Source organism: Echiichthys vipera (assembly GCF_963691815.1).
Source record: "Echiichthys vipera genome assembly, chromosome: 7".
NCBI classification, from domain to species: Eukaryota; Metazoa; Chordata; class Actinopteri; order Perciformes; family Trachinidae; genus Echiichthys; species Echiichthys vipera.
The window spans coordinates 9,589,195-9,616,041 of record NC_139832.1 but is presented as its reverse complement, the minus strand read 5'-3'; the positions used below and the strand labels follow the sequence as shown (position 1 = coordinate 9,616,041).

At 39.8% G+C, this 26,847-nt stretch overlaps 1 protein-coding gene across 1 annotated transcript in view; it reads right to left on the bottom strand.

Annotated features, from left to right (window-relative positions):
• shank3a (SH3 and multiple ankyrin repeat domains 3a) overlaps positions 1 to 26,847 on the bottom strand; it is a gene marked incomplete at both ends in the record, with an annotated part of 142,191 nt that overhangs the window by 94,252 nt on the left and 21,092 nt on the right. The window contains 2 exons of the mRNA XM_083917471.1: positions 11,903 to 11,974; positions 16,847 to 17,050. Of these exons, the coding sequence (XP_083773597.1) occupies positions 11,903 to 11,974; positions 16,847 to 17,050 (276 nt within the window). The remainder of the gene's footprint in view (positions 1 to 11,902; positions 11,975 to 16,846; positions 17,051 to 26,847) is intronic.

The window sequence follows — 26,847 nt, the reverse complement described above, 5'->3', positions numbered from 1 at the left end:
CTCGGTGAAAGTGACCTGCATTTACTGTACTCATGAGTCATTTTAGCAGTAGTGTGTTTAGTCTAACCTCTGTGGCACGGCTCCTGGATGCTCTTTCTGAACGTAGCAGCATGCTGCCTCTTGAGTAATCCTTTCAGAAGCACTGGAATATGTTTTAGCTCAGTGTGATTTCTAGTATTCCTCTTGATGAACTACAGTTTGAGCTTGCTCTGACAGGGTAGGCTAGAGCCCGGAACAAAGCACAACCTCTTTCCCACTCATCAACACACTCACAATCATGCACAGCACAGGCTTATTGTATATGGACCCCCAAACACATTCTGCTGTACGCTCAACCAATTCAACCCACCCTCCTGGCCACACTGGCAGTATGGCTTTGTCCAGCATTGTCTCTTCCATCAGTACAATTGAGCTCTGGCTTACTTGCCAACCCATTAGTGCAAAAGCAAAAAAAGGCATTGGCATAAATAGGAACACACATTTAAATATGCAACTCTATGTGGATGACTACAAAAAGCAGCACACATAGACAAGATCTCTGTGAAAGGCAACTATTAATAGGTGTTCTTAAAGTGATAAAACACTTCAAATGGATGGGCTCTATATTCATGTTGGCACAGGGCGAGGAGTGTATTAAACTGGTATTGTACTGGGCTGCTCTGAGGTTATGTGGCAGAGAGCAGTCCCTGACTGGAGTGGTGTTGTGCACAGTCAAGCCACAATTGCACAGATCATCTGGTTAAAGTTTGTGTAATAAGGAAATAACCACAGAAACCACAATGCTTATGTGCAGATCAAACTTGTCATTCTGACTAAATATTCTGCCGTTTCTACTGCATGTCAACAGGCACACTGTTCCATGAAAGTCTCAGATCAATTAAAACTTATTTCTCCACAGATTACTCCCTCAGGACTGTTCGTTCCTGCCAGTCCTCTCCCAGTGCCTCCACCCAAAACACAGAGTAACTGGGGCAACAGATACCAGCACCATATTCTTTTTTAAGAAGTCTGGCCAAAGTGTCACCTTGTGTCTAAAGGGGATCTTACACTAGATCATTTATTGACACTCGATCAAGAATTAGGATCAAGCTGTACAACCCAATCACAGTATAGCATCTTATTGTGCCATTCCCACCCCTGAAGGCTCCTGTTTTCCTGAAGGAGTCCTTATTGCTGGACATACAAGTGGTTTCTGTGCATCTCGGAGAGCCTGGCCATGAAAATACCACAAGTTTGCTTGGCTTGCTGCCAACACACTCAGCAGGTGCACTTGACTGCAATCTGCGCAGAACTGCAGGTTTCGCAAAAAAATAGAGGCATATACTGTATGTACAGTAAGCTGAATATGTGGTCTGAGACCATAGACGTTAAAATGGATTATTATCAAGACCAGGTGGCAGACACTGACAAACATCTGCAAACCATCAGGTGTACCTGCTTGCAAGGTAGTCAACATCGTGTTTGAGGACTGAGATGGAAAAAGTGACTCAAATGTGACTGTTTGGAGCCTGCTGAGCTGGTGGAGATGATTCTTTTTGTCAGCCACAGTTTCTACAAGTGTTGTTTGACATTCAAAAGATAAGACTTTGTGTTGAGAAATATCAGTGTGCAGTCCAAATTACAGTCCATAAATTCCATCACATGAAAATAGATCTGTATTGTTGTTGTTTCTATGCATGACTGTGTGTCTGTGTTTGTAAGCGGGGGGAATGCATGCTGTCATCAGAATAAAAGAGTCCAGAGAAAGAAATAGCTGAATCAGGTCCAGTCATGTGCTTTTAGACAGACACACAAACAGACACCAGGACACAGGCAGGCAGGCAGCATGGGGACAGAGCCAAGAAATGTAACACAACAAAACAGACCAAACCAAATTTGTAATACAGAAAAAGTATACTCCACTACATTTGAACCTTGGCTGCAAACAGAGAGGCAACAGAAGAGGCCAACCAGAATGTTCCAAGCTGAGACGGGGGGTATGTGGGTAGTGTATTTATTCAGTCAGATGATTATTAGAACTCTATTGTACGTTATGCCTCTGGCATCCTATTCTACAGTCATCTATTCATACTGCCTGACCTAGAATGATGTCTCCTGCTAGTGGGATGTTATACTGTATGGAGCAGAAACTATACAATGTGTTATTTCTTTATTGTGAAATGAACTTGTGCAATGAGGTATAGCATCATCAAGACCAAACAGCAAGTCCAGTTCCAGTTCGGTTAAATGGATGGATGGATACAAAATGCATGATACCTCCATTTTCAAAAACATCAGTGGTGATCAGTCGAGCTTTGTGCCAGCTAAATGGCTTTTTGTTGGGTTTACATCATCAAAACAAGATACATTTTTCATTCTAATAGTATAGGCATTTGACTATGGTGTACAATATGATCAATAATGCATTCCCTACACTGAAAATATCAGAAACTGATTGGCGGAGGGCCAACTGGGAAATTAGTATATTTAACGAACCTCTGCTTGTCCTGCAGCCCTTTGTCACTTAACCATATTTTAACAATGGTTCTTCTAAGAATACAATAATAAATCTCAATCAAATCTGTGAACAAGCTGCTACTAATTCACACATTTTTCTTCATGTCAATGCAGAACTTAGTGGAACTTTTAGGCCGGAATTATTGCTGAACTGATTTCAAATTTAAGGTAAAGTACAATGGACAGCATATTTGTCCATATACTCAAGTGCACTGACATAATACTTAACTTGAATAACGAAAACAGAGCTCAAATAAATAACATCAGCAGTACCTGCCGGCAGAGACCCCCATACTGTTGCGCTTACTGGGGTGTGTTGTGAAGAGCCTGGGGCTTTAGTTTCAATATGGCCTGATTTCAGACACAACATAATCAATTCCTTCTAATCTAATCTAATCTAATCTAATCTAATCTAATCTAATCATCTAATCCGTCTCATCACAGTCTCTCTCTTATACGCAAAGACACCCTTCTCAGGTTAAGTGAAAACTAAAGGGGAGGTAAGATAGTTTTGGGGTGACGAAGTATAACACATTGGAGAACAGTTCAGCAATTTACCACGTAGCTTACACACATAATTAAAAAGCAGTGGCACATAGAAGACACAAACACTTCTTGAGCAGTAGATCAGTGTAAGGAGTGTAATAAGGAATTTGTAATGTTAAATAAGAATGTCACTCTACAAGCCAGGGCCAAAATAAAATAACACAAATCCCACTTTGGTTTGTTATTTACACTGGCTGGATTCATATGCAAACAAAGGTGTAAAACCACAGAAAGGGCATGGTGTTAAACTGCAAATGATATGATGCAAACTGCAAATGATGATGTTTTTATACCCCATTCTATACTGTATCAATAATTGACTAAATGTACTTGTGGAAGACATGTTTGTGAGGAATATTTTGTAGAGTAGGTCAGGCTGCCCATTTGTGCTTTAGTTCAGGTCAAGGAGCCCGCAGGGCATCCTCTTGACAGCTGCCACCTGCTGAGCCCTCACTGACTGAAAGTGACAGCTCTGAGACTCTCAGCAGAGGTTAACAAAAATACTGTATGTGGCAATTACTTAGCTTAACAAGTTTACCCTCTATGTCCTCGCTATTATGCTGTTTTTCAGCTCTTAGCAGCGTTGTTTATCTGAAACAAAAGTACACACAGGGAGGCTGTCTCCATCAGAGGGAAGCACTCCATCATAAGAAGAAGAGAAGCACTATGATAAATGACAGTAAAGACCACAAAGCAAATTCGGTCCTAGTGAGACCCACTGGCACACACACATTGTCAGGTGCATGCACACGTGTATACAGGAATGTTTGCCAACCACAGACGAACACACAAATATGTTTGTCTTACTAACTCAGAGATCCAAAAACAAAACACAACTACTACACACACACGCATACACGCACGCACGCACGCACACACACACACACACACACACACACACACACACACACACACACACACACACACACACACACACACACACACACACACACACACACACACACACACACACACACACACACACACACACACACACACACACACACACACACACACACAAAGAAACAGACATAGTGATCCAAGCCTACGGTTAGTAACTGAACCAGTGCAGAGAGAAACATTAGCATTATGTCAAGGTTTCAGACAGGACTGCACCATCTCTTCACACAGCCAACATGCAGCAGAGCATAACAACACAACAAAAGCCAGAGAGAGAGAGAGAGAGAGAGAGAGAGAGACAGAGAGAGAGAGACAGAGAGAGAGAGAGAGAGAGAGAGAGAGAGAGAGGATGAGGGGTGAGTTGTGTACTGTTCAGGAATAATTAGAGGGAGAAAGTGTGAAAAACAGAGAGTCAGAGGAAGAAAAAGACATGTTTACACCAGAGATTATGATAAAATTAAAGAGATGATGAGAGCAATTGGGGTACCTTACTATTGAGTCTGGCCTTCCTTGCTTTTCTAGCTTTTCTTTCTCTTCTCTCAGCTGCTTGTCTTCTGCCCAGAGCGGATCCCATCTCACAAACACACTGACACGCTCCACGTCACACACACACTCCCGTAGGTCAGCTACAGTCCCAATGCCAAAACATCATCCACATGGCTATATCCAGTCCCCCTCCTCTCGTCTCCTCTTCTCTCTCCTTCTCCTTCACTACCTTTCGTTTTGTCAAATTGGCACATAAAAACTCACATGGTCACTCACACAAACACTCAACCATGCACAGGCGCACACACTCCTGTGGATGCACAGACAGACGGAGAGTTGGTAAGGGGTGATTTTGCAGGATACTGGAGAGAACAGAGGGAGGGGTGGGGAGAGAGCTACTGTAGAGAAGAGGGAGGGAAAATAGAGGGAGAAGAGAAAGCGTAAGACGGGGGGAGGGAAAACAGAGAGAGAAAATCAGGGGGAGAGTGGGTGGGGTGTGGAAGCAAGGAAAGATAAGAATATCCAAAATGACAGGAAATAAAGGAAACATCGGTGCATAAACTGCACAGTGCGTATTGTTGTATATTGTATGTACCTACGCTTAACCACGATGTCTGTTGCACTCTGTCACACTTGGTTCATTGCTTGATTTATTTGATGTTAGCTTTATTTTGATTTGATTATGTTTTTATGCTTATTGTTACTCTGATCCTTTCCCACCTTTGTATTGAAACTGTTGCAAAATAATTTCCCTCGGGATAAATAAAGCTTCTTGAAACTTGAATCTAGACACAAAATACTGTAGGAAGCTCGTGCAATCTCTGTTATTACAGTCCAAACAAAGTGTCACATGACAGTAGGAGCTTTATGACTAATGCTAATGTTTTTATATCTTAGTGATCTGAAAATATGATGACATAATTATTTAAATACATAATGCACAATTGCTAATGCAAAATTGCTTGCACAAATAACCCCACTTACACGCGTCACACAATATTCACACATCAGCACAAAAACAGAGCCACATACTGTACCGCATATTAGAACAAGCAAAAACCATTTCAGCTGAGCCCCTCTCTACAAGTGTAAGAATAGTCTTAAATCCCAAGTTCCATGTCTGTATTTGTTTGTGCGTGTGTTCTTGTTTCTACCCAGATATGTCTACTTTTTTTTCAAAATACTAACTTTCTCTTCCTTTTAGGGGATCATCTACAAGGGGGGCTTTGTGTGAGGGATTCCCCATTGAAAATATACTCTCATTCTGTGCCATGCAGCTCTGTGTGTATGTGCGTGTGTCTGTGTCTGCGCATGTTGTGCTAGTGTGTGTGTATTATGCAGAAATCCCACACCAAGTTGCATGATGGCTGCAGTGCAGTTGCAATAACACTGCCCCGATGGGAGGGCACAAAATGCTCGGTGGGATCTGGCATCTCAGAACAATATAACACCTACAATGAGCTCCATTCTCTGTGTAGTTTCATTGCGCATTGAAAATAATGCAGGAATTCTCATTCATAAATACAATAAGCTGCGTACAACAATATAAAGCCTCAGTGTAGGAGGAATAGCATTACACTGCAAAATGTTTTATGGGGGAGCCATTTGTGAATTATGCTTTCCTATTAATATTAGCACAATAGAGCACAGCAGAAATGCCCTCACTCTGGCAGTGTGCTCTGTGGAGTCTGTGACCACGTTACCAAATAGTGCATTACTAAATGCTCTCCACTACTGTATATGCCTCTTTAGTTTCTTCCAACCGACCCCCTCACTAGCCATATCTAAGGCCATGATGCCCAGGGCTTTCGTTCATTATTATATATACAGCATAGCTTTCTCTCTATAGTTCTATCCAGCTGGCCATTTCATATTTCAAGCCTACTTTCAATATATATTTTATTGGTTGCAGAGGTAGTTCTCCAGAACATGTATAAAGAGTTCCTCATGAGGCCACATATATCTGCACTGATCAATTCCTCAAGTAGGCTGAAGCATTAGTCTATCCTTCATGAATAAGACAGCAAGAAGAAGATGATCTTGATCTCAACCTGTCACTGTGACAAGTGGAGGAATGACACGTAAATCTACAATATTTACCCCTGATTTGGGATGCAGCCATAAAAACACACAACATCCTGATTTTAAATGAGGACTCAACATACAGTACTGACATCATATACAGTAGCTTGAGTGTAAAGTTAGAGGTTTGGAATATAAATGTAATACAGTGGAAACAATATGCATGGGAAAAGCTTATTGTAAAATCAATATTTAGACATTCAGCAGTCAATGAGTCAGCTTTAGAAAATCACACAAAGGTCTAACAAAAAAAGGAATTGGACTATTTCTATCACTAGAAGCCCTTTGTCACACTACAAGAAAGCCACACATTCTGCAGCCCTGTCCATTACATGGCTGACCTCCAACACTTAACACCCACACACATGCACTCTTCATTCCCTAAAAGTATACTATGTAAATGTTTTATGCATCCACTCTGAGTGGTTAACCAGGATAGTTTTGTATTGAGGAGGTCTGGTTGGATCGGGTGTAGTGAGAAAAAAAAGAATGGGAAAATCCTATCAATTATGACCTCATTTGAAACTTTAGCCTGCGGCTGATGAGCTCCATACCAGCAAACTAGGCTAATGCTTGACCTCTGCCTGACAGGGCAGTTTGCTGCAGGATAAATAGTGAACATCGTGACTGCCAAGGCTGCAGGAGTCACCCATAACAAGATTTCCCTCTTTACCCCTGGTCATTATGCAACAAAAACACATGTGCCATCCAGGAAAAAAAGAGAGAGGGGCAAATGTCAATGTCCCATTACTTTGTAACATCACTTCCTTAAAGCTCATCTTCCCTAATGTGAGCACAAGTGAATATTTTGGTTTTATTAGCAGTGTCTAGACATAGGCCTCTAAAAAGCCTTTAACATTCATGGTTGAATAATTAGCATTCTACTTTGAATGATGCAAATATTAATATACAATTTAGAGTATCTAAACTCAGTTTTCAAAGTATGTTAGAGAGGAAACTTTTTATTCAGCTGCATATATCAAGTATAAATTAAGCATGTACTGTAGTTAGATAACAGTTGGCTCTGACTTCAACATGTTCACTGACATGAAATCAAATCTGGAGTTTGTACAATCAAATCACTTCTTTCATTCAACTCACCAACTCTCCAAAGACAAAGCTCTTTTGGTTTACTCATTGCAAAGAAAAAGCAAAATAAATAAATAAATAAAGCTCAAACCACACGGTGACTTTCACATTCCGGTTTGTACTCAGTGAGATAGTGTAAGTGGCTGGGAGTGGCTTTTCTCCAATTGAGAATTTTACCAGTTCCACTTCTACTGCGCTGTGAGGCAAACAAATCACAACACATTCTCTCTTAAGAGATGATTTATTGTGTGAAATTACCAGCTCAATTGCAGCTAGGCAGAAACTGATCTTGGTTGAGTAACACTGATACACTCTGTCATAGCAATGTAGCACAGTAGCAGACTGCAGCGCCTCACACCAGACTGATCAGACAAGAGGCAATATTTGAGAGTATGACTCATCCCTCTCATTCACTATTTCTCATTCTCGTTCTCTCAGACACTCTCAGCAGGACACACTCAATGCACATGAATATACAGTGGATGGGCAAGATAGCCTAAGAATGAACTTAAAGGTCCCTCTCTTTCTAAGAAACCATTTTTTAGTGACATCTCAAATGCCCCACACAGTGAAGGACTCCCAAAACAGGCCATATTTTTGGCCTCTATTTTCCAAATGTTCAACTAAATACAGAAAAATCTCTCACACTGAAGTGAATCCTGACAGAGGAAGGCCCTGATGAAGGGCCACATTTCTGCAAAGACATTGCCTGTTGCCACAAACTATTACCTTTTTGTATATAAAAGAGGGGGACAGGTATCAAGGATTGGAATCAAAACTGCAACACAATGACATCAAACAAATGCGTCCACGCTGTCGGAGACTTGCAAAAACAGGGGACCCTGGCAGAGAGAAAGAAAAGGTTGAAAGTGTGGTGTTCTAATAACATTTGCGCTAAGCAGGCAGGCTTAGCAGATTTCTTTGAAAAAGCTGAAAGGCTAAATAAAAACAGAAAGTTTTACAGATAATATTTCATTTTATCTACACTGTGTTCAGTCTCAGGGATAGTAAATGTTGAGTTGATACTGAAAACCTGTGCAGGCAGACTTTTTTTCCACACATAGAATCGATCAGGAATCAATAAGGGAATCGATAATGAATCGGACAGATAAGTAGAACCGATACAATCTTGTACTTTCAAATTCCTAATATTGAGCAGTATTTCCCAATATCCTGGATAGACTGAATGTTCTGAAGTGATGTTGTCCTGTCTGTTCTATAGGTTGAAAGCAACTGAGAAACATACAAAGGCAGTAAAGACAGCTGAATGCCTTACTGTGACAACTGTACGAGTAGAAGACACAAATGTAGCAATAATGCCGAATGTGCATCAGAGGCCCATTTACTAATACTTTGGATAAAATGGAAAAAAAACACCCACGCTTGCTAGGCACTTTAGTCGAGTTCCTCGTGATAGCAAGGCTTAAAAATATAATAACGTTTTATCATGGGATATATATGGAGCTCACTACAAAACTTAATCAGCAATGAGCCGTTAAACTATTCTCACTAGCATTAGTCTATTAGCTACAAGACAAGCACGCCTAAGAACATTAGTTACACATAAGGGGGTGATAGCAGCTTATTTTGTGGTCCCAGTAATAGCATTTTATCAATCAGATTATTATGTGATGCAGCATGTTTCAATTTCGTATGAATAAAATGTTATTTTCTCAGTGAAGTTGAGCTGAGATTGGAAAATGGACTTGTGACAAATGATCAAAACTACAGTTCCATTATTTGTAAGAAACAGCAGCTCCCCACTATTGTTCCCTTTCTCTCTTGAACACACAAAAACACACAATTGACACTGTTTATTCTCTCCTGCCCTCTGATGGGGTTTGATGCAAATGCATTCAATTCTCTCCGCTGTCTGTCCCACTTATTACACCCACACAAATATGCAGACCAAAACACACGCACACACACACACAGGCATACAGGCATACACACACACACACACACACACACACACACACACACACACACACACACACACACACACACACACACACACACACACACACACACACACACACTCACACACACACACACACGTTTTTTGTTTCACAGCCTGAAATGATAATACATGAAAAAATAGGTTTTTTTTTTCCCAGCATGATTTACACATTTTGCCCTACAACATTCAAGTGAAAGTTTTTTTCAAAATTTCTAGAATATCACTGTTGGAAAAGTGATGAGTCCCTTAAGAATAACCATTATAAAAAAATTCAGTTACAACCAATCACGTTCCAGATTACTCACCTAGTTAATTGGCCTCCACCTGACGTCAATTGTGGTGGTTTTTATTACTTTGGAATAAAATCAGCTGTTCCTTGAGGATTCCACTCCTAGTAGTGCATGGTAATACAAATAATTCACCAAATAGTTCAGCATACAGTTGTGGATAGGCACAAGTTAGGAGAAGGATATTAAAAGATTTCAAAGGCTTTAACTATCCCTCTGAGTACCGTTCAGAGACCAAAACTGAACTTTTTGGGCTGAACTCCAAGTGCTATGTTTGGCAGAAACCAAACACAGCACACCACCCAAAATACTCCATACCTACAGTGAAGCATTATGTTGTGAGCATCCCCAAAACACACCAACAATAAAAACAACACAGTGGCTAAGGGACAGGAAGGTGAATGTCCTAGAGTGGCCCAGTCAGAGCCCTGACCTGAATCCTACAGAACATCTGTGGATGGAAGTGTGCAGTCCAACACTGCTCACCACATAATTTGACTGAACCCGAACAGTTCTGACAAAGCGCTTTACAATTTGCCTCTTGTTCGGAGCTGCCATGCAAGGCGCTGTCCATCAGGAGAAACTTAGGGGTCAGTGTCTTGCTCAAGGGCTATTCTACAAGTGGAAAGGAGGAGCCGGGGATCAAACCCCCAACCTTACAATTAAAGGGCAATCCGCACTGAGCCCCAACTGACCACACTATTGCACAAAAGTCTGTTACATGTATTCTCAACCTGATATGAGAAATATGTCAATAACATTTAATTTATTTCAACCTTGAAGTTATTATGTACTCAATAGTTATATATGTACATGGACAGGGTATTAAGTGTTTGATAAGGTATAAAATAAATGTACAGTCTGCAGGAAATGTGTTACACAGAACCATGTCATTGGAAGCTGTCATTAGAAACTGTTTGGAAAAGGGAAGGCAATTTAAAAAAATAAACCATCTGTTTATCAAACTCTTGCCAAAGTCAGTCGGGAGAAGAGCAAAAACATCTTTTACATTGAGAAAAGCCTTCAGTGCCATTCTTTACTCTCGTTTCTGTGAAGAAATACTTTCAAGTTCTGATGCAATTTCAGCATCTAAGCTATATTCTCTAGGAGCTGCCATTGTTGTTTTGAATGAACAGTAGCCTTTTCATGTCGTGCTCACGACCTGCTACGCTCTCGACTGCAAGTAACTCCCCACATGACGACGATGAGTATATGGCCATTCAAGCACACAGACAAATGTACACGCATAACTGCCACTACACCCACCTATATTTTTATATATAACCTCTTCTTTTATTTGGTCAAATAACCATTCCCACATGCATGTTATGAATGACAGGACTGACTTGATTTTTATCTCTACTGTCTAATCTTAAAGGACCATGGCTCATTTGCCATGTGACACATGGGGCTGAAGGTTCAATACCACCCTGACTAGTTTGTTTTGAGCTCTATGTTGGTTGGTTGGTATAGGAACTTCAGTTTTGCGTGACGTACGTACAGAAAAATGCTTCTTGACTGTTCTGTATTGGTTCATAATACAGACATAAGTGTACCAATCCGTGTACACTTATGTCACTCAATGATCCACTTGTGCTGGGAGATTACCTACTCTGAAATAGGAGCTAAAAAAATCCCAAGAAATAGATGTACGATTGTTTTCTAGTTGAAGACAATCAAAATGTGACAAACGTCATCTGGTCCAAAAAAAAACATTGTCACACACACACACATACACACACACACAGCATCATCAAGATAAGCTCTTAGGACTCTGCGTGCCCTCAAGAGAGTACTTCAATTACAGTTGAATGAACCAACAAACACGTAATTGAGCTGTTACTAGGGTCCTCTTTCCAGGCAACTAGTAAAATAATAAAATTAAACGTAACCAGAGCCTCCCTGCACTTGCTGCAATCACTTGGCCTCCACACTATCCAAGTTTTGACCAAAGTTCTTTGTACTACGTAATGTTTTATTCACTCAATTTAGAAGGTTGCACAAAGCACAAGCTCTTCAGATGTCAGGATGACACAGCCCAGCTGTTTGGTCTTACCTTGGTGTGGAGCTTAGACAGTTGCTTTTCATCTAGGTGAGTCTGGGTGTAGACACGTCTCTTATAGCGGAACTGAAAAACAGAAAGACCAAAAGTAAGAAGCAAAGCAGGTTTTACCCTTGTTGTTTGTGTATCAACTGCTTAATAAATCACTACACACAAAATAAACAATTATAACATTAATTATTAAAGGCCGTATTACATTTTTTTTATGTGACTCTATATCTTGTGAGCGTGAGTATGTCTTGTATCACTGTGTGGTTCCTTGTATTGTCCCACGTTAAAATTAAAGGCTGTAAACTCCAAATTAATATGTCACAGTCTCCTCTGGCAAAAAGATTTCAAATATTGGCTTTTTCTATGAGAGAGAGAGAGAGAGAGAGAGAGAGAGAGAGAGAGAGAGAGAGAGAGAGAGAGAGAGAGAGAGAGAGAGAGAGAGAGAGAGAGAGATAGAGAGAGGGCGCAAAAATAAAAAAACAGACTCATTTAATAACCATGCATGAGACATTAGGGGACCAAATATCTCCATCTACGGCTGTCATCTTGTTCAAGCGTTCCTACTTGTCATCTTTTCCACATGTTTCATCTTGCTTGAAAACCCATTTACTGCTCCTTGAAGCTTGAGTATAAAATATGAATTGCAAAATAATAATTACAAAGGTTTCCAATTTCAACTTAATAAATGCACAGGAGGGACACAGGTTTAACAAATTAAAAACAACAAGTGGATTCATTAAATACAGAGCAAGTGTTTTTCTCCCATTTTGAGTTCAAATTGTTTCTACAACTGGAAATATTAATCGACCAGTGTGACCAAATGTTGATTGGAGTATACAAAGCCTGAAAACACAGCATATTGTGTAAGAAACAGTGACAACGTAAATTTGAGGGTAGAAAAAATATTGTTGTAACAATAAACATCATCTTATCTGGCAGATATGTGTACATTTTAAACTGACTAAAAATTGATTATTTCAAAGTTGGACCGTATTTGTTCTTTCACTACAATAAGCAAACTGCATTCACTTTCCCAACTTGTCAAAACCCAGCTCATTCATCGGGGCTGCTTCAAGCCGTTGTTTAATAAAGCCTGTAAGCTTTAAAACTGTGCAACTTTTCACTGCCCAGGACTCACAAGGTGTTTCCGCTGTGTATGTGTGTGTGTGTGTGTGTGTGTGTGTGTGTGTGTGTGTGTGTGTGTGTGTGTGTGTGTGTACACATCTGTTTCTCCACCGATGTGCGGTGTTCACCAACAGCGCAAATCCACGACAAAGCAGAGGAGAGTGGTTTTGAGCTGCTAATCCAAACCTGTCAATCATCTCTGCACACAACAGGCCTCAGGGAATGACTGCTGGTCAATCAATGACACACACAGTTCTCTCCGACAGAGTAGTAGCATACACACCCACACAAACAAATAGATCAGAGCCCGTATCTATTCAACTAGATTTTAAACCTTCGCGAGTCCAACCACAGACTAAAAGGTAAATATTAAACAGATAAAAAAAGTAACTTCGTCATGTTTGACGTGTCTAAGGTAATGCCATATTTCAGTGCTGTTCTACTGGCATATTGCTCATGTTCCTCACATACCACATGATACCACTTCCCACTGGCGGAGGCCATTTAATCCTGTATTCCACTGATACTCATCCTGAGGAGACAATAGGCCATATCAGGGTATATGTGCAGCAGCTTTCACAATAAAATGCTCCAAAAACGTTTTATGTCTCATGGAAAGATTTACCCTTTTTCTGCCTTGCACACCTTGTGCTTTATTGTGTTTTCTGTGCAGCACTTTGGTCAGCTTAGACTGTGTTTAAATGTGCTGTATAAATAAACTTTACTTACTTCACCGACTTACCCAGCACCTCTTTCTTCACTTTCACTGCTTCATATTGCTTTCAGCTCTGAAAGTTATTGTAATACACAGCACTTTTGAAATCAAAGATTACTCAAATTAGACCTCAAATACTTTGGCTCAACAGATGTACAGTGCTGCTGACATAAAGCCTGGCATTTGACCAGATGTCAGGTATTGCCCCTCCCCTTCCATTATTTCTGTCATACCGATACAAAATGCCTTTGCTTCAGGAAACAACCTCTGAGCTAAAATGGATTTGGATCATGCAATAAGGTGAGTCTGCTTAGTTCTTTCAGTGAATGATTGTAAAGATCTGCAAATGATATATTTTCAACATTTGCAGTCAGGAAAGTTCTAGCAGAAAAAAAGGTTCAATTTAAAAAGCATCAATCTGAGTTTGCAGTTGCAGAACTAAAAGAACTGGTGAAGACACCTGGGACTCCCATGCTGATGTTGATCCGTCTTTCTGACTCTGCCATCATTAGTCAAACCTTGACTTGACCAGTGTCCCGATCCATCCACTTCACAAGAGCTTCTGTGACAACTGATTAATACATTTCAGCATAAGCTACATAGCAAATCGTCTGTGATTTTAAGTGAGAGTCCAGTGAGCTCCTCCAAAGTTATAGTAGAACAAAGTAACCAAGACTGTTTTGCAAAGACACCTTCACTGCATCCAGATTAGTGCCACCAAAGATGATTGGTTTATAGAAATGCAAACACCCCATAGCATTTCTTTTCCGTTATCCCAGACTATATGTGGGGAGGCCTTACCTTACGCCAGCGCTGGAAAAGGGTACGAAACTACTCCTTAAATAATAATTTTAGGCAGGGCGCATAACTGGAGACCACCAAATTGAATTTATAAACAACCTGATTCTTCATCCACCCCTCATCTGCCATCTTACAACATCAGACTTGGCAATGCAGAGCGATGAAAGAGAGATGTTTTCTAGCAGAAAGCTGCGTGCTCTAATAGTCGAGCATTATTCTACACATTTGTTAATTTTCTTACTGTCTAGTGATTGTCTAGTTGAAGTTTGAATTAAACACTAAAGAAGACGGTTGATTTAAACTCAATGTATATCTTACTGCAAAGTAGATGACAGTGAATGGCTGATGCTGGAATTCTGATTCACTTGCTGCACACTTACTTGAGCCTTTTGAGTGGTGTATCCAACAATATAAATGTGAGTTGACAAGAACACCTCTGAATCAAGTCTATATTAGCATTTGATAAGAATTCTATGACAAATCATCAAACTGGGGAAACGATGGAAAGATCCTCCAGTTTTCAAAGGTATACTCTGTCCACTGACTGCCGTTAAACGAGCCCAACTCTGAACTAAAAAAGTACATCAAATCTGAAATAATATGAGCCGTGATAAGAAGGTGGAAAAGAAAAATTCACAGACACAGAGCTGAGAGCAGAGATAAATGGGCCTATCATAAGCCTGCAATATACCTATATATTTTATCATTGTTGAAGCCACTGAAGAAAACCTGGAAAATTCTTTTTATTAAAGAGATTATAATTCACAAAGCAAGCTGGGACTACCATACATAATAATGTAGTTAATAATAATAGCAGTATCTCCGAATGCATCAGAGATTGCCATTAAACTTAAGTACTAGGTGGTTCACCCTAAGTGTGCAAAGGAGAGGTATCGCAGGTCCTTCCTTCCTGCTGCTGTCAGACTTTACAATCAGCACTGCTCCCAATAGACTATTGACCTCATCTTGTACCCTGTACCCTGTACCCTGCACTGTGCAATATGCCTGTACTGTGGGCACTTCTGTTTTTTGCACTATTTGGACACATTTAATCATATTTATTCACTCCATATTACATTATTACAAACAAACAAAACAAGAACAACTGCACTACATCATGTGAATATGTATATATGTCTATTTCCATTTCTTCCCTTTTTAAATTTAACTTTATTGCTTATTTTTGCTTTTTTTTCATCTTATTTTGTCAGACAAAAGAATTTCCCCGTCTGCGGGACATTAAAGGTTTTCTGATTCTGATTCTGAAAGCAAATCTGTAGTGTGCAAGGGAAAACAAAGACGACTGGGCAGAAATCCACCTGGAATCTTTACACCACTATTTGTAAAGCACCACCACTACCATCTTTGTACGCCTGCATTTCTCTCAGATCAAAAACCATGATGGACAAGCACAACAATTATCTCTATGAGACGACAGCCGCTGCAGACAAAACACTGTCATTGAGAGTGGCATTATTGCTGCTCGATTTGATTGACACGTTGTAACAAAATAACATAAACTGCATGCACAATGATGCCTTATGAGCCTGCATGTGTCTGCCTGACCCCTTCAAAAAGACTACAGCCGATACTTTCCAATCACAATAGCTTATACGATGATACTATACGATTATTATACCAGCAGGCAAACAGGCATGTTTTTAGTCTATGTAAAGAAAAGGACCTGAGGCACCACTACAGTGGCCCTTAAACGTCAATTTGAAAACATTTTGGAATACTGAGGACTGATTGTGTACTCACCTTGCTGCTTTATAGTAATTTGACATGATTTCAGGAAGTTCACTTACATTATTACGCGCAACCAGTAGCTCTATAGCTTGCTCTGTGGATTGGTCAGTCCACAAAAAAAACCAACCAAAGCCACAGTTTGTGAGTTTGTGAGGTTGTGTGTGTGACTTAATGTGCGGACGTGGTCACAGCTATAGCCCTTGTTGGAATATCTGTTGAGTCTTCTTCTTTTTCCCCAAGGCTGGATTACTAACCAGGCAAACGATACCAAGACCCAAGATCCCAGGGGCCCTGTAGCATGTGCACACAATACACAGTGTGCAATGTGCAGGTGTTTCATTGTGCCCTAGCAGTTGGGTCCAGCCTTTTCATTTCAAAATAGAAATAACTTAAACAACAACAGAAAATGTACATTTTTGGAATCTGAGACTCAAATCATAATTGTAAAAGTTAAGAATAGCAATTCTGGTGTGGTGGCATGTAAAACCCCTTTCCACCTGCTGCTCTCTCCTGCTAACACACTTAAAGCCTCATACATACACATGATCCATATCTACCTCCAGGTAAGGTACAGGAGCGATGGATGGGAAGGGGTATTCCCTCAGCTGTCTCTCCTCATCCAGAAACTTGCCAGCCTTGCCGTTGTAGGCTGGCTGGAATAGGCCATAGTTGAGTACATCCTTCAAGCTCTGGTTGAGAGTACACAGGATCCGCTGTTTGGACCGCCAGATAGGAGCATCCACATTGAATTTCATACATTTCTGCAGAGACAAGAGCAAAAGGGGGAAGAAGGTTAAGCGCATGCCATTTTTCTAAATATCACATATTAAGAAAAACAGAAAGATTGAACACTGATATTTTACTGGGTCACAAACATCATTTAGGTTTTGAAAAATGTGCTTGAATATTAAATAGGACCTCTTTCATTACAGAGGAATTTATTGAGCTTCCAATGTCCCGCCCGGGGGAGAGGCTAGGCCTTTTTTGATAATAAACAATTCACAAAGGTATTGTAGAATTTCACCATTATCCATTACTTTACACAAAGGGTCACCTTAAAAGCCTGTGCTAGGTACCATAATAAAGTAAACAAAACTTTAATATGAGCAAAAGCTCAACAGAAACACTTTTTTGACAACCATATTTCATAAATTGGATAGTATTGGACTGCATGTTATTGTTCATTATTCATGCTCTGAAAATCAAGCAGAGCAATATGTTACTGCTACACAAATTGCTGCAGCAGCTCTGTCTGCTGTCACAAGTGAAACAATTCACAGGTACTGTGTGATGCCAGTGGAAAAAATGTGAAAAATACTATCAACTTGGTTAACTGTTGTGCTTTAATAAACAGCTGTGTATATATAATACATAGACTGAGATATAATCTTGTGGTACTCTATTTCCCATAAATTACCAATATTAAGAAATCGGATAAAGGTAATTTAACTGTTAATTCAATTAACTGAATATACTGGGTCAAGCAAAATTCAACACTCGAATTAAATGACTACGTTGTTTTCCACTCTGTCCAGAGTGTAAAGGACTATGGTTATTTTGGCTAGGCAGAACACTTCCCTCTAGCTACCACATTGTGGATCCTCAGAGAGAAAGAGAGAGTGAGCAGAGAGAGTGAGAGGGAAGGAGGGTGCAAAAACCACAAGCAACATATCAGTCACTGCTGCCTGCGATATCGATTCAGCACCTCAACTCTATCCTGTTCAGCATCACTGTGGTTCTGACACAACTTATCACAGTAATACAGCGCAAATGACAACCACATGCAGATGCAGAGGAAGCTCTGACTGAAACATCAGCAGACATTTACAAATCTTACCCTGGGGAGAAAAAATGCATTACTGTAGCTGTAGGTGCAAAGACATACATGTAACATCATGCAGAAATCTCATTCTATAACTGAGAGAGAGAATTCTGACTTTTTAAATGTGCAAGAAAACATGACCGAGCAAATGTCCTTGTACATTATGTTGCTCGAGGTTTAAACCCCCTATCAAAAGTACACCTAGATACCCAAAGGCAGACATAATGTTTGGTTGAGGGAGCAAAGTAAGCAAGATTTAAATTATATAGCAGCTTTAAAAGCAAAGTTGAAAAGTGTTTCACATGATAAAAATGCAGAAAAAAAGAATGGTAGATATACCACTATAAACAGAAAGGACACGTATACAAACAAACACACAGGACACAGATCAATTACATATTACATATATTCTCTCACACCAAAAACGCAGTCACCCTTGGATTTGCAGAGGCAGGAGCAGGATATAGATAAGAGAGCTTGGTCGGATGATCTGAGTGGCCTAGAGGTGGTATGGGGATGTAAGAGTTCAGAGATGTATGAAGGGATGAATGTAAAGACTGTGTAGGGCCTATAGCCAATGAGCGGATGCAAGGATTGGTGTGATGTGGAAACTGTGGTCGGATTTAGTGAACGGGCTGCAGCGTTTTGTTGCAGGCGGGACGGGGCTGCTTGACTGAGAAGGAGTGGCAAATACTATCTCTCTTAACAGTCTTATAGGGATAATGTAAAGAGGATTAGGTGAACAACTCTTGTTAAGCATGGTATCCATCAGGCTAAAGCAATTCAAGGGAAAGGAAAGTGCAAAAAAAGAAACACTATTAACCTTGATATGATCAATCTTGTTAAAAAAAAGTGGTAGATAATCAGCAGTTTCCTCTTTCAGACAAGTAGCAGATTTGGAGTTTATAGAGGCAGAACGTTATCATCTAAACATTCACTGACTGGTTAAGTAGCTCACTGGGCTAATTATCCATCTAAATTAGTATGGGTGTTTGGCTTGGGCGGTAACTATTTTTTCATTCCTTCATATCTTTCTGACATTTCACTGCGGCTTACGGTAAATGACGGAATTTGTGTGAATAGTGAGAACAGCTGATCCACCTTAAAGGTTGGTCCCCATTAAGTGAGCCTGGGCCATAGTTGTCGCTGATCCCCTTCATTCTAATTAGCAGGTGGCAAGCAAGACACAGGAATTATTCCTTAACAGAGTTTTCTATAACACATTACAAAAAACATGTTAAAAACATTTTCTCTTTTTATTCCCCAATACTTAGACCCAACAGGGAGTCAACTTAGGCTCTGCAGGCGGCTGAGCTTACAATACACTGGTGGGAGCCCTGCTTCAATTCAGCATTTCTGTATCAGTTTAATAGAAAGAGGACTATATATACCTTCAAGTTTTCTAAATACCCTGGTATAATGAGTAATACCTTTATACTGCCCAAGTCTACTGGTTGAAGTGTTACAAAATTGGATTGAAGACTGTTGGCAACTGCTGTACTGTTGTGGTATCAAGCAGCTCAATATACTACTGTATAACCCTTTCAGTTCAATTATTTCCCCCAATTATTTTGGGAAGCCAAAATAAGCTAAATCCTAAACTCAAATGTGTGCTCTGAGCCCCACGGCAGTACCTCAGTCCATAGGTGACTTGGCTGGGAACCGGAGGGTCGCTGGTTTGAGTCCATGTGTGGACCATGAATGGAGCGTGGACTGGTGGCTGGAGAGGTGCCAGTTCATCTCCTGGGCACTGCCGAGGTGCTGTTGAGCAAGGCACTGAACCCCCAACTGCTCGAGGCGCCGGTCACTGGCAGCCCCCTCGCTCTAACATCTCTCCATTAGTTGCATGTATAGAGGTCCTGTCTGTGCATGTGTGTGTATTTCGGGCCTGTGTGTGTGTGGAAAAAATGAGTGAAAATTGAATTTCCCCATTGCGGGACGAATAAAGGAATTCTCCTTCTTCTTCTTCTTCTTTTGTACATCATAATCATTACGCTTCTGGTGATCATAGACCTGTTTTTCAAACAGCTCAGTTTTGGCTTTGCTTTTTTAATATAAAAGCCTACTGTCTGCCTTTCAACGCGACTGGCAATTTCCCACATCTGATTAGTGGAATCAATCTACCGAAACAGTGTTCAGGATGTACTGTCACTTTCTCCTCTAAAACCCGGGAAACACAAGCAGTAGTGTGTTTCCCCAAATTTAACAAAGCTAAAACAAAATATAGCTCGGAAAAGCTGCATCTTTACTTGAGATGCGTTGTATTTTTCATTACACTGAGAAAAAAAGGACAGTTTAAGAGACTTAAGGCTTCAGATTAAGAAGGTCACTTGGGACAGTCTTGTTCAAACAGGGAGAGCTTACCATCTAGTACACACAGCAATGAAGGAACACAGACACACACAAATATGCATTCCTGTAACTTCAAAGAAACATATTTATTCAATACTAAATATCTGGTTCAAATGTGTTTTTAACAACAAAGCATCCGTCCTTAACCAGAACAAATTTTTCACCCCTTATAAAGTTTACTTTAAAAACAAAAGCCATGGTACTACCAAAAAACAAGCTCACTCATGAAGTTCACTCAAAATGTCCTTGTATGTTATTAGCCTTGTGTAGTGCTTAGAAAAAGCTAGCAAAGACTTTTTCAAGAGAGACGAATTACAAAAGTGAAAAGAGATGCATACTCTACTTACAAAAATAAGTAGGTGCCACTGTGAAGAGTACACTGTGAAAGATTTTTTATTATTTTTTTACTTAATACAGCGTTTTTAGACACTAATAAAATATTGTCTGTGGGTGATGAGGCAAAAAAAAACATTTTGTAGGCATATTTGCTGCACAGGTTAAAAAAAATCATACAGTGTTTTGTGCCAATAGGTTTTATTTGTACACCCCATGGATGGAGACAGGGGTCACAGGTGTTTTCACCCTCCTCTGCAGATGATTCCGCTCACTCCAAGTGACAAAGTTGCTCACACCAGTCCTGTATTCCCTTTCATCCCCATTTCCAATGCAGCCAACTATTGCAGAGTCATCAGAAAACCTCTGAAGGTGGCAGGAGTGCAATAGTTGAAGTCTGAGGTGAAGAGGGTAAAGAGAAAGGGAGAGAGGACAGTCCTATGTGGGGTCCCAGTGTTGCTGACCACCCTGTCAGACACACAGATCTGTAGGCGTACATACTGTGGTCTGCCCATCAGGTAATCCACAATCCAGGACACGATGGGGGCCTACACCTGCATCGCAGCCATCTTCTCACCCAGTAGAGCCGGACAGATGATGTTGAATGCACTGGGGAAGTCAAAGAACATGACTCTCACAGTGCTCGCAGGCTTGTCCAAGCACATGCCTAAAACTGGGAAAGTGGCCAAAGTCTATAGGGGGACTTTCCATTTTTCTTATCAGCCACATTTGTAGTTGCTCTGTTGTGTAAAGTAACCTTGATTAAAGTTCTCCAGGTGACAGAACAAGATGTAGGGTCTTTGAGTTTGTGTGCATCATTTGTCCTTTTTTGACTGTGTCTACTTATTTGTGTGTGTGAAAACAAAGTTTGCTTATATCCACATAAAAGACACAACTGACACCCCAAACCTCATCAAGCATGCTGTGCATCACTTCTCCTTTCCTGCCAGCACTTCTTCCCCCCTGTTTGTACAGTGCTGACACTGTTTTGTTAATCAAAGAAGCCTCAGCAGTAAAACTTTAGTTTAAGGCCATAACCCTAATTATAGTTTCATAAAAGAACCACTTTAATGCGTCATCCTAATATCAATGACTGCAATTATGGTATTTAGGACGAGCTGATGATTTTAAAATCAAGAGGAGGTAGATAGATTGCACAATTATACTTGATTAATTCAGCACTTATGCCAGATTTTCTGAGACTCAATTAACACCTAGTTATAAAATGCATTCGTATGTGGCTACACCATCTAGCCAAAAAACATGTGCTACATAACTCAAGGTGTGAACCAAAATGCTTTATCTACTTTCTAAGCCTGATATTAAATCAGTTGACTGTGTTTAAAAATAACATTTCCTACTGAAAAGAAACTAAAAACCTTCATCTTTCACGCACAGCAACTATCTGCCTTTTACTGATCTCTATTGCAGGTAAATAGTCTGACAACACAATCAAATAAAGTCAGTATGATAAAAAATATGTAAATCAATTAATTCAAAAGCAAATAGTTATATTAAGAAACCATCTGGCGCAACAGCAAAATGGGCCAGGGGCATAAAGTGGGGGGGCGCCAATGTGGGTCATATTGTCTAAAAATGGTTGTGGGGGCTCACCCGTCTGTCTTCCTGCACTGCTGTTGTTTTCCTCTTGCATGAACCAAGATTATAACTTGTTCCATAAAGAACTGAATATACATTGGCAGGACAGTTGGTCTCTGCTACCACTGAAATTGCTTTTACCCCGCAGAGAGTTTGGGCCTCGTCTTCAAATGATCAGAGAGCTCTGTTTATGTATATGTTTCAATGGCAGTGACTAACACACAAATTGAGCAGTGATGTTTCAAAAAACAATATCCTCTAGGGGTGAGGAAAGAGTTGATTCACTTAAGTGTCACGATTCTTAATGAACAAGTTTTAAAATTGATTATTTAATGCTTGGCTACCAAAGCGAGAAGCAGGAAAAAGGGGGCTATCTACAGATGCAACCTGCACCCTCGCATTTTAAATCCAAAGTGTTGTAATCACTACATACAGTATACAGTTAAGTCTCGAATCACATTGACATGAAAAGTAGAGCTATCAAAGCTACACCGTCATGAACACTATTGTAACGGTAATGCAACCGTGAGTGCCCGTCTCTCTTGACTGCAGTCAAACCAGCTGTCCCTCAAGTTTCTGTGGTCAAATCAGCTGACGTTACAACTGTAGTGCATCCATATCTATACTGACGCTTAAATAAAGTAATTCAAACAGCCCAGATAGAGTCGACGGAGAGAAGTGACAGGGAGAGTTATTGTTTTGAAAGTGTTTTTACAAAATATATGGAACTGAATTTAATATGATTATATCTACCTTTGTCGCTTTATGTCCCATATTTGTACTTTGAAAAAACTATATTACTGAATACTTATATGTTGTATATATATATATATATATATATATATATATATATATATATATATATGTTGATATTGATCTATCCTATCCGCATCCAAGTATTGTGATAGTAATGAATCAGGAGAAAGGCAGATCGTCCCAGCTCTAAGATTCTACCTAACATTACTCTGTTTTTCATCTATCAGCATCAGCGAAAATATTTCCTCTAATAACAGCATATAAAACTAACTCCACCTACCACAGAAATGCCTCTATCCTAGGTTTCACAAAGTGTGGCTTAAGTCCTTGCACCCACTTCCAGCCAATGTGCATGTACAGGTAGTGTGAATCGAAGTCTGTATGGGTTCAGAGCATCAGGCTGAACACTGAGCTTAGCCCATGCTGTTCTCATTTACTCTGGAAATGAGACAATATTTGGACTCGTCTTAAAATTATTGATTACACTCACATTGATCAAAGACCTGGGCAGGCAGTCGACTGTTCAAGCCAAGAGTGACGAGTAATGATGAGAAGAATAATGAAAGGAATAAATCAATGCCCATGGATACAGTGAAGAGGATGGTTAGTAGTTAGTTATGCTAGCTAGTGTTTCATAATTCACAGAAATCTAAAAGATTTAAGCACATTAAGGACATTAAGTAAAGCATCATTTAGAGTATTTTTGTAATCAACAAAAAAAAGGGTTGGAGGTTTACACAGGCTTTTCTGTAAATTAACTGAATAAATTCCTAAATAAACAGAAGAAATCTGGTTAACAGCATTCCCATCTCCAATAGAAACAACCACTGACTGCAGTCCAATGGAAACGCAACAGCAGAAGTGCATGAGTTATTGTACTGCTGCCTTTACAATTTACAAATTAGGCCTGACTGGCATACACAATGTGTTCATAATCCAATGAAACCAAAATTAACCAGTGAATAAGGTTAAATCATGGTCGTTGTCGTGAAGGGTGTTGTTAATAAAGAGAAGAAAGAGAAGATAATTGAAATGTCTTTCTAATAAAAGGTTTAAATCTCACTTTTTCTTGTCTGTGCTTGTCTCTGTGTTCTCCATTTCCTTTTTACTTTGCTGCTATGCTCCACACACATACAGACAATCAGAGATTAGAATGAACGAACAGGTATTTTACTGTTTTGCTCTGGTTCTCTGGTGCCATTGAAAACAAGGGTCTTCCCTCAAAATGTCCCGGAGGTCTAAATAAAGGCTTTAAATTAATGTCTCTTCCTCCTGAGTCGTGCCTTTGAACTGCAATGCAGAGCCAGTCTGACTGGATATAACATTCAAAGCACAAAGCAAGCGAGAGAAAGTAAGATCGTGAGTGCAGTGGAAAGAAGAAAAACAATGGCATGGCAGAGAGAGAGAGAGAGAGAGAGAGAGAGAGAGAGAGAGAGAGAGAGAGAGAGAGAGAGACAGAGAGAGAGAGAGAGAGAGACAGAGAGCAAAAAAACAGCAAAATAGTATGTAGTATATGCAACTGTGTATGTGTGTGTTGCAAGTCGATCAAATGGCTGTTTTGACGATGCCATCGCAACAACCTTTGCAAGGCATTAGGCTGTAGCAAATGTGGGGAAGAAATGTATTGTCATTGACATTTCTTTCTACAAAATGAGTAGGCACTATTGTAGTTGTTAGAAACTTGGGGGACTTTAGTATTACAATACTTTAACAAACGAACAACTTCTCTCATATGGTAAATACAGATTTATTTCAAATATAGTATTTCCACACTACCTACATCCGATATAGAAAGGACATGCAATGTCATATGGAATTATGTAAAGGATAACCACATCTATTCATAGTTTAGGATGAGGATGTCATTCTTTGGGTGAAGTTGGTTTATTGACTCCAGACTTACAGTATGACAAATATAAGAGTTGGTAGAGACTCACTTTAGTTAACGATATAAATGAAATGCTACTGCTACAACAACAACCACTAAAAATAAAGCAATGAAAGCAAAGCAGGATCTAATAGGCCCTTTTCCCAGTAGACATTTCGACTGTCAGATGTAAATAATATGATGGCTCCATTTGATTAAGAGTCCCAGTATATCGTGTCAGTGATGCACAAAATCAGGGCTGATCCACCTCAATAGACTGCAGCTAACATTAATGTAATTAATTCCACTTGTGCCTATTCTTGCTTTAACAGGTCGAAACGTCTACTGTGAATTACCTGAATTACTGCATATACTAGTTCTAATAAATTAAAAAATATTTTGTCATTTTAGTCTTGCGCTGGCAGACTCCGTAGCGCTGTGTCAGCACTGGAGAAAAGTCTGGCTGCATTCTGGGATAGGTGAAAATACATTCTGGCATGTTTGTATTTCTTTAAACCAATCACAATTGTCTTGGACAGCGCTAAACCCGACATGCAGCAACGGTCCTTGCAAAATAGATAGTGGAGGTAGCACAAGGGGAGGAGAATGCTGGCTGAACTAGGCAGCCAATGGCAGACGTCATCCCATCAGTCTACATCTGGTCAGTCTAGTCATGAAGCAACATCAGCTTCAAAGCTTGATCTGGTTTGGGCTAATAAACATTGTTTATATACTAATTACTTAATAACTAACTTGATCATGTCATAGGTAGCCAGTAGGAGAGTTGCTGTGGTAGCAGCTTGCTGCCTGAAAACACATTAAGTGCATGTGAGTAAAGACACATGCATGTGTGTGTCGAACCGGGTGAATCCTCACTGAAACGGCCAGTGAGGGATCAGCCACTCTAGCGTACCATGTTCAACCATGTGTAACCACATTCTGCTTCTATAAAGTCATGATCTTGACCCTGTGTTTACAGAGTGTAACAATGCAAGAAAAAAAAGAAAAGTGACACGATCTGAGGATTCTGTAAATGCTGAGATGATGTACACAGTCGTAAGAGCTGGATCTCATTCTGAATGTTCTCCTGTGTTCACCTTTTATCATATTAAAGCATGTTAACATACATACCATGGATAGATTATTGCAGAGCTGAAATGACTGATTGAATAATAGATTTATCAATTAGTTGATCAAAAAAAATGAATCATCAACCATTGTGATAATCGATTAATAGTTTCATAAATCAGCTGGTTTTATTGATGATTTGTTGCTTTCTTGGTCACATATGATGGAAGATTATGTATCTTTGGACTGCTGGTCATAAAAAACATTTGAATCTGGTATGGGCATTGTTTTCTTACTTTTTGAGGTTGGTTAATTAATTAATTAAAGTTTAATTAATGTATTAATTGATCAAGATAATAATCTGAGGATGTATTGCCCTAGATTCTAAATAATGGGCCATATACACTTGGTTTGCTATGGCTTAATGTCTTTTTTACATTTTAGAAATGTTTGAATTCTGCTGTTCTTGGTACTGTAACATTTAGGAAAAGGATCTTGGAAGAGGATGAAAAAATAAGAGCTAAGGAGAGCTGGAGGGGCTTTTTTTCAAGATAAGACTATATAAAAGGAAGAATAAGATACTGCAGCAGGCATATGTTTCAGTGCAGAGAGAGTCAAGTGAGGTGCTCCATTACACTGCAGAGACGATGCTGGTCACGACACTTAAACTACAATTTTTTACAAGAAATGCTGAATCATGTTCTTCTTCTGCCAAGCTACATCTGTTTACATGTGCAGCCAGTGTGGCCTGTGATTATCAA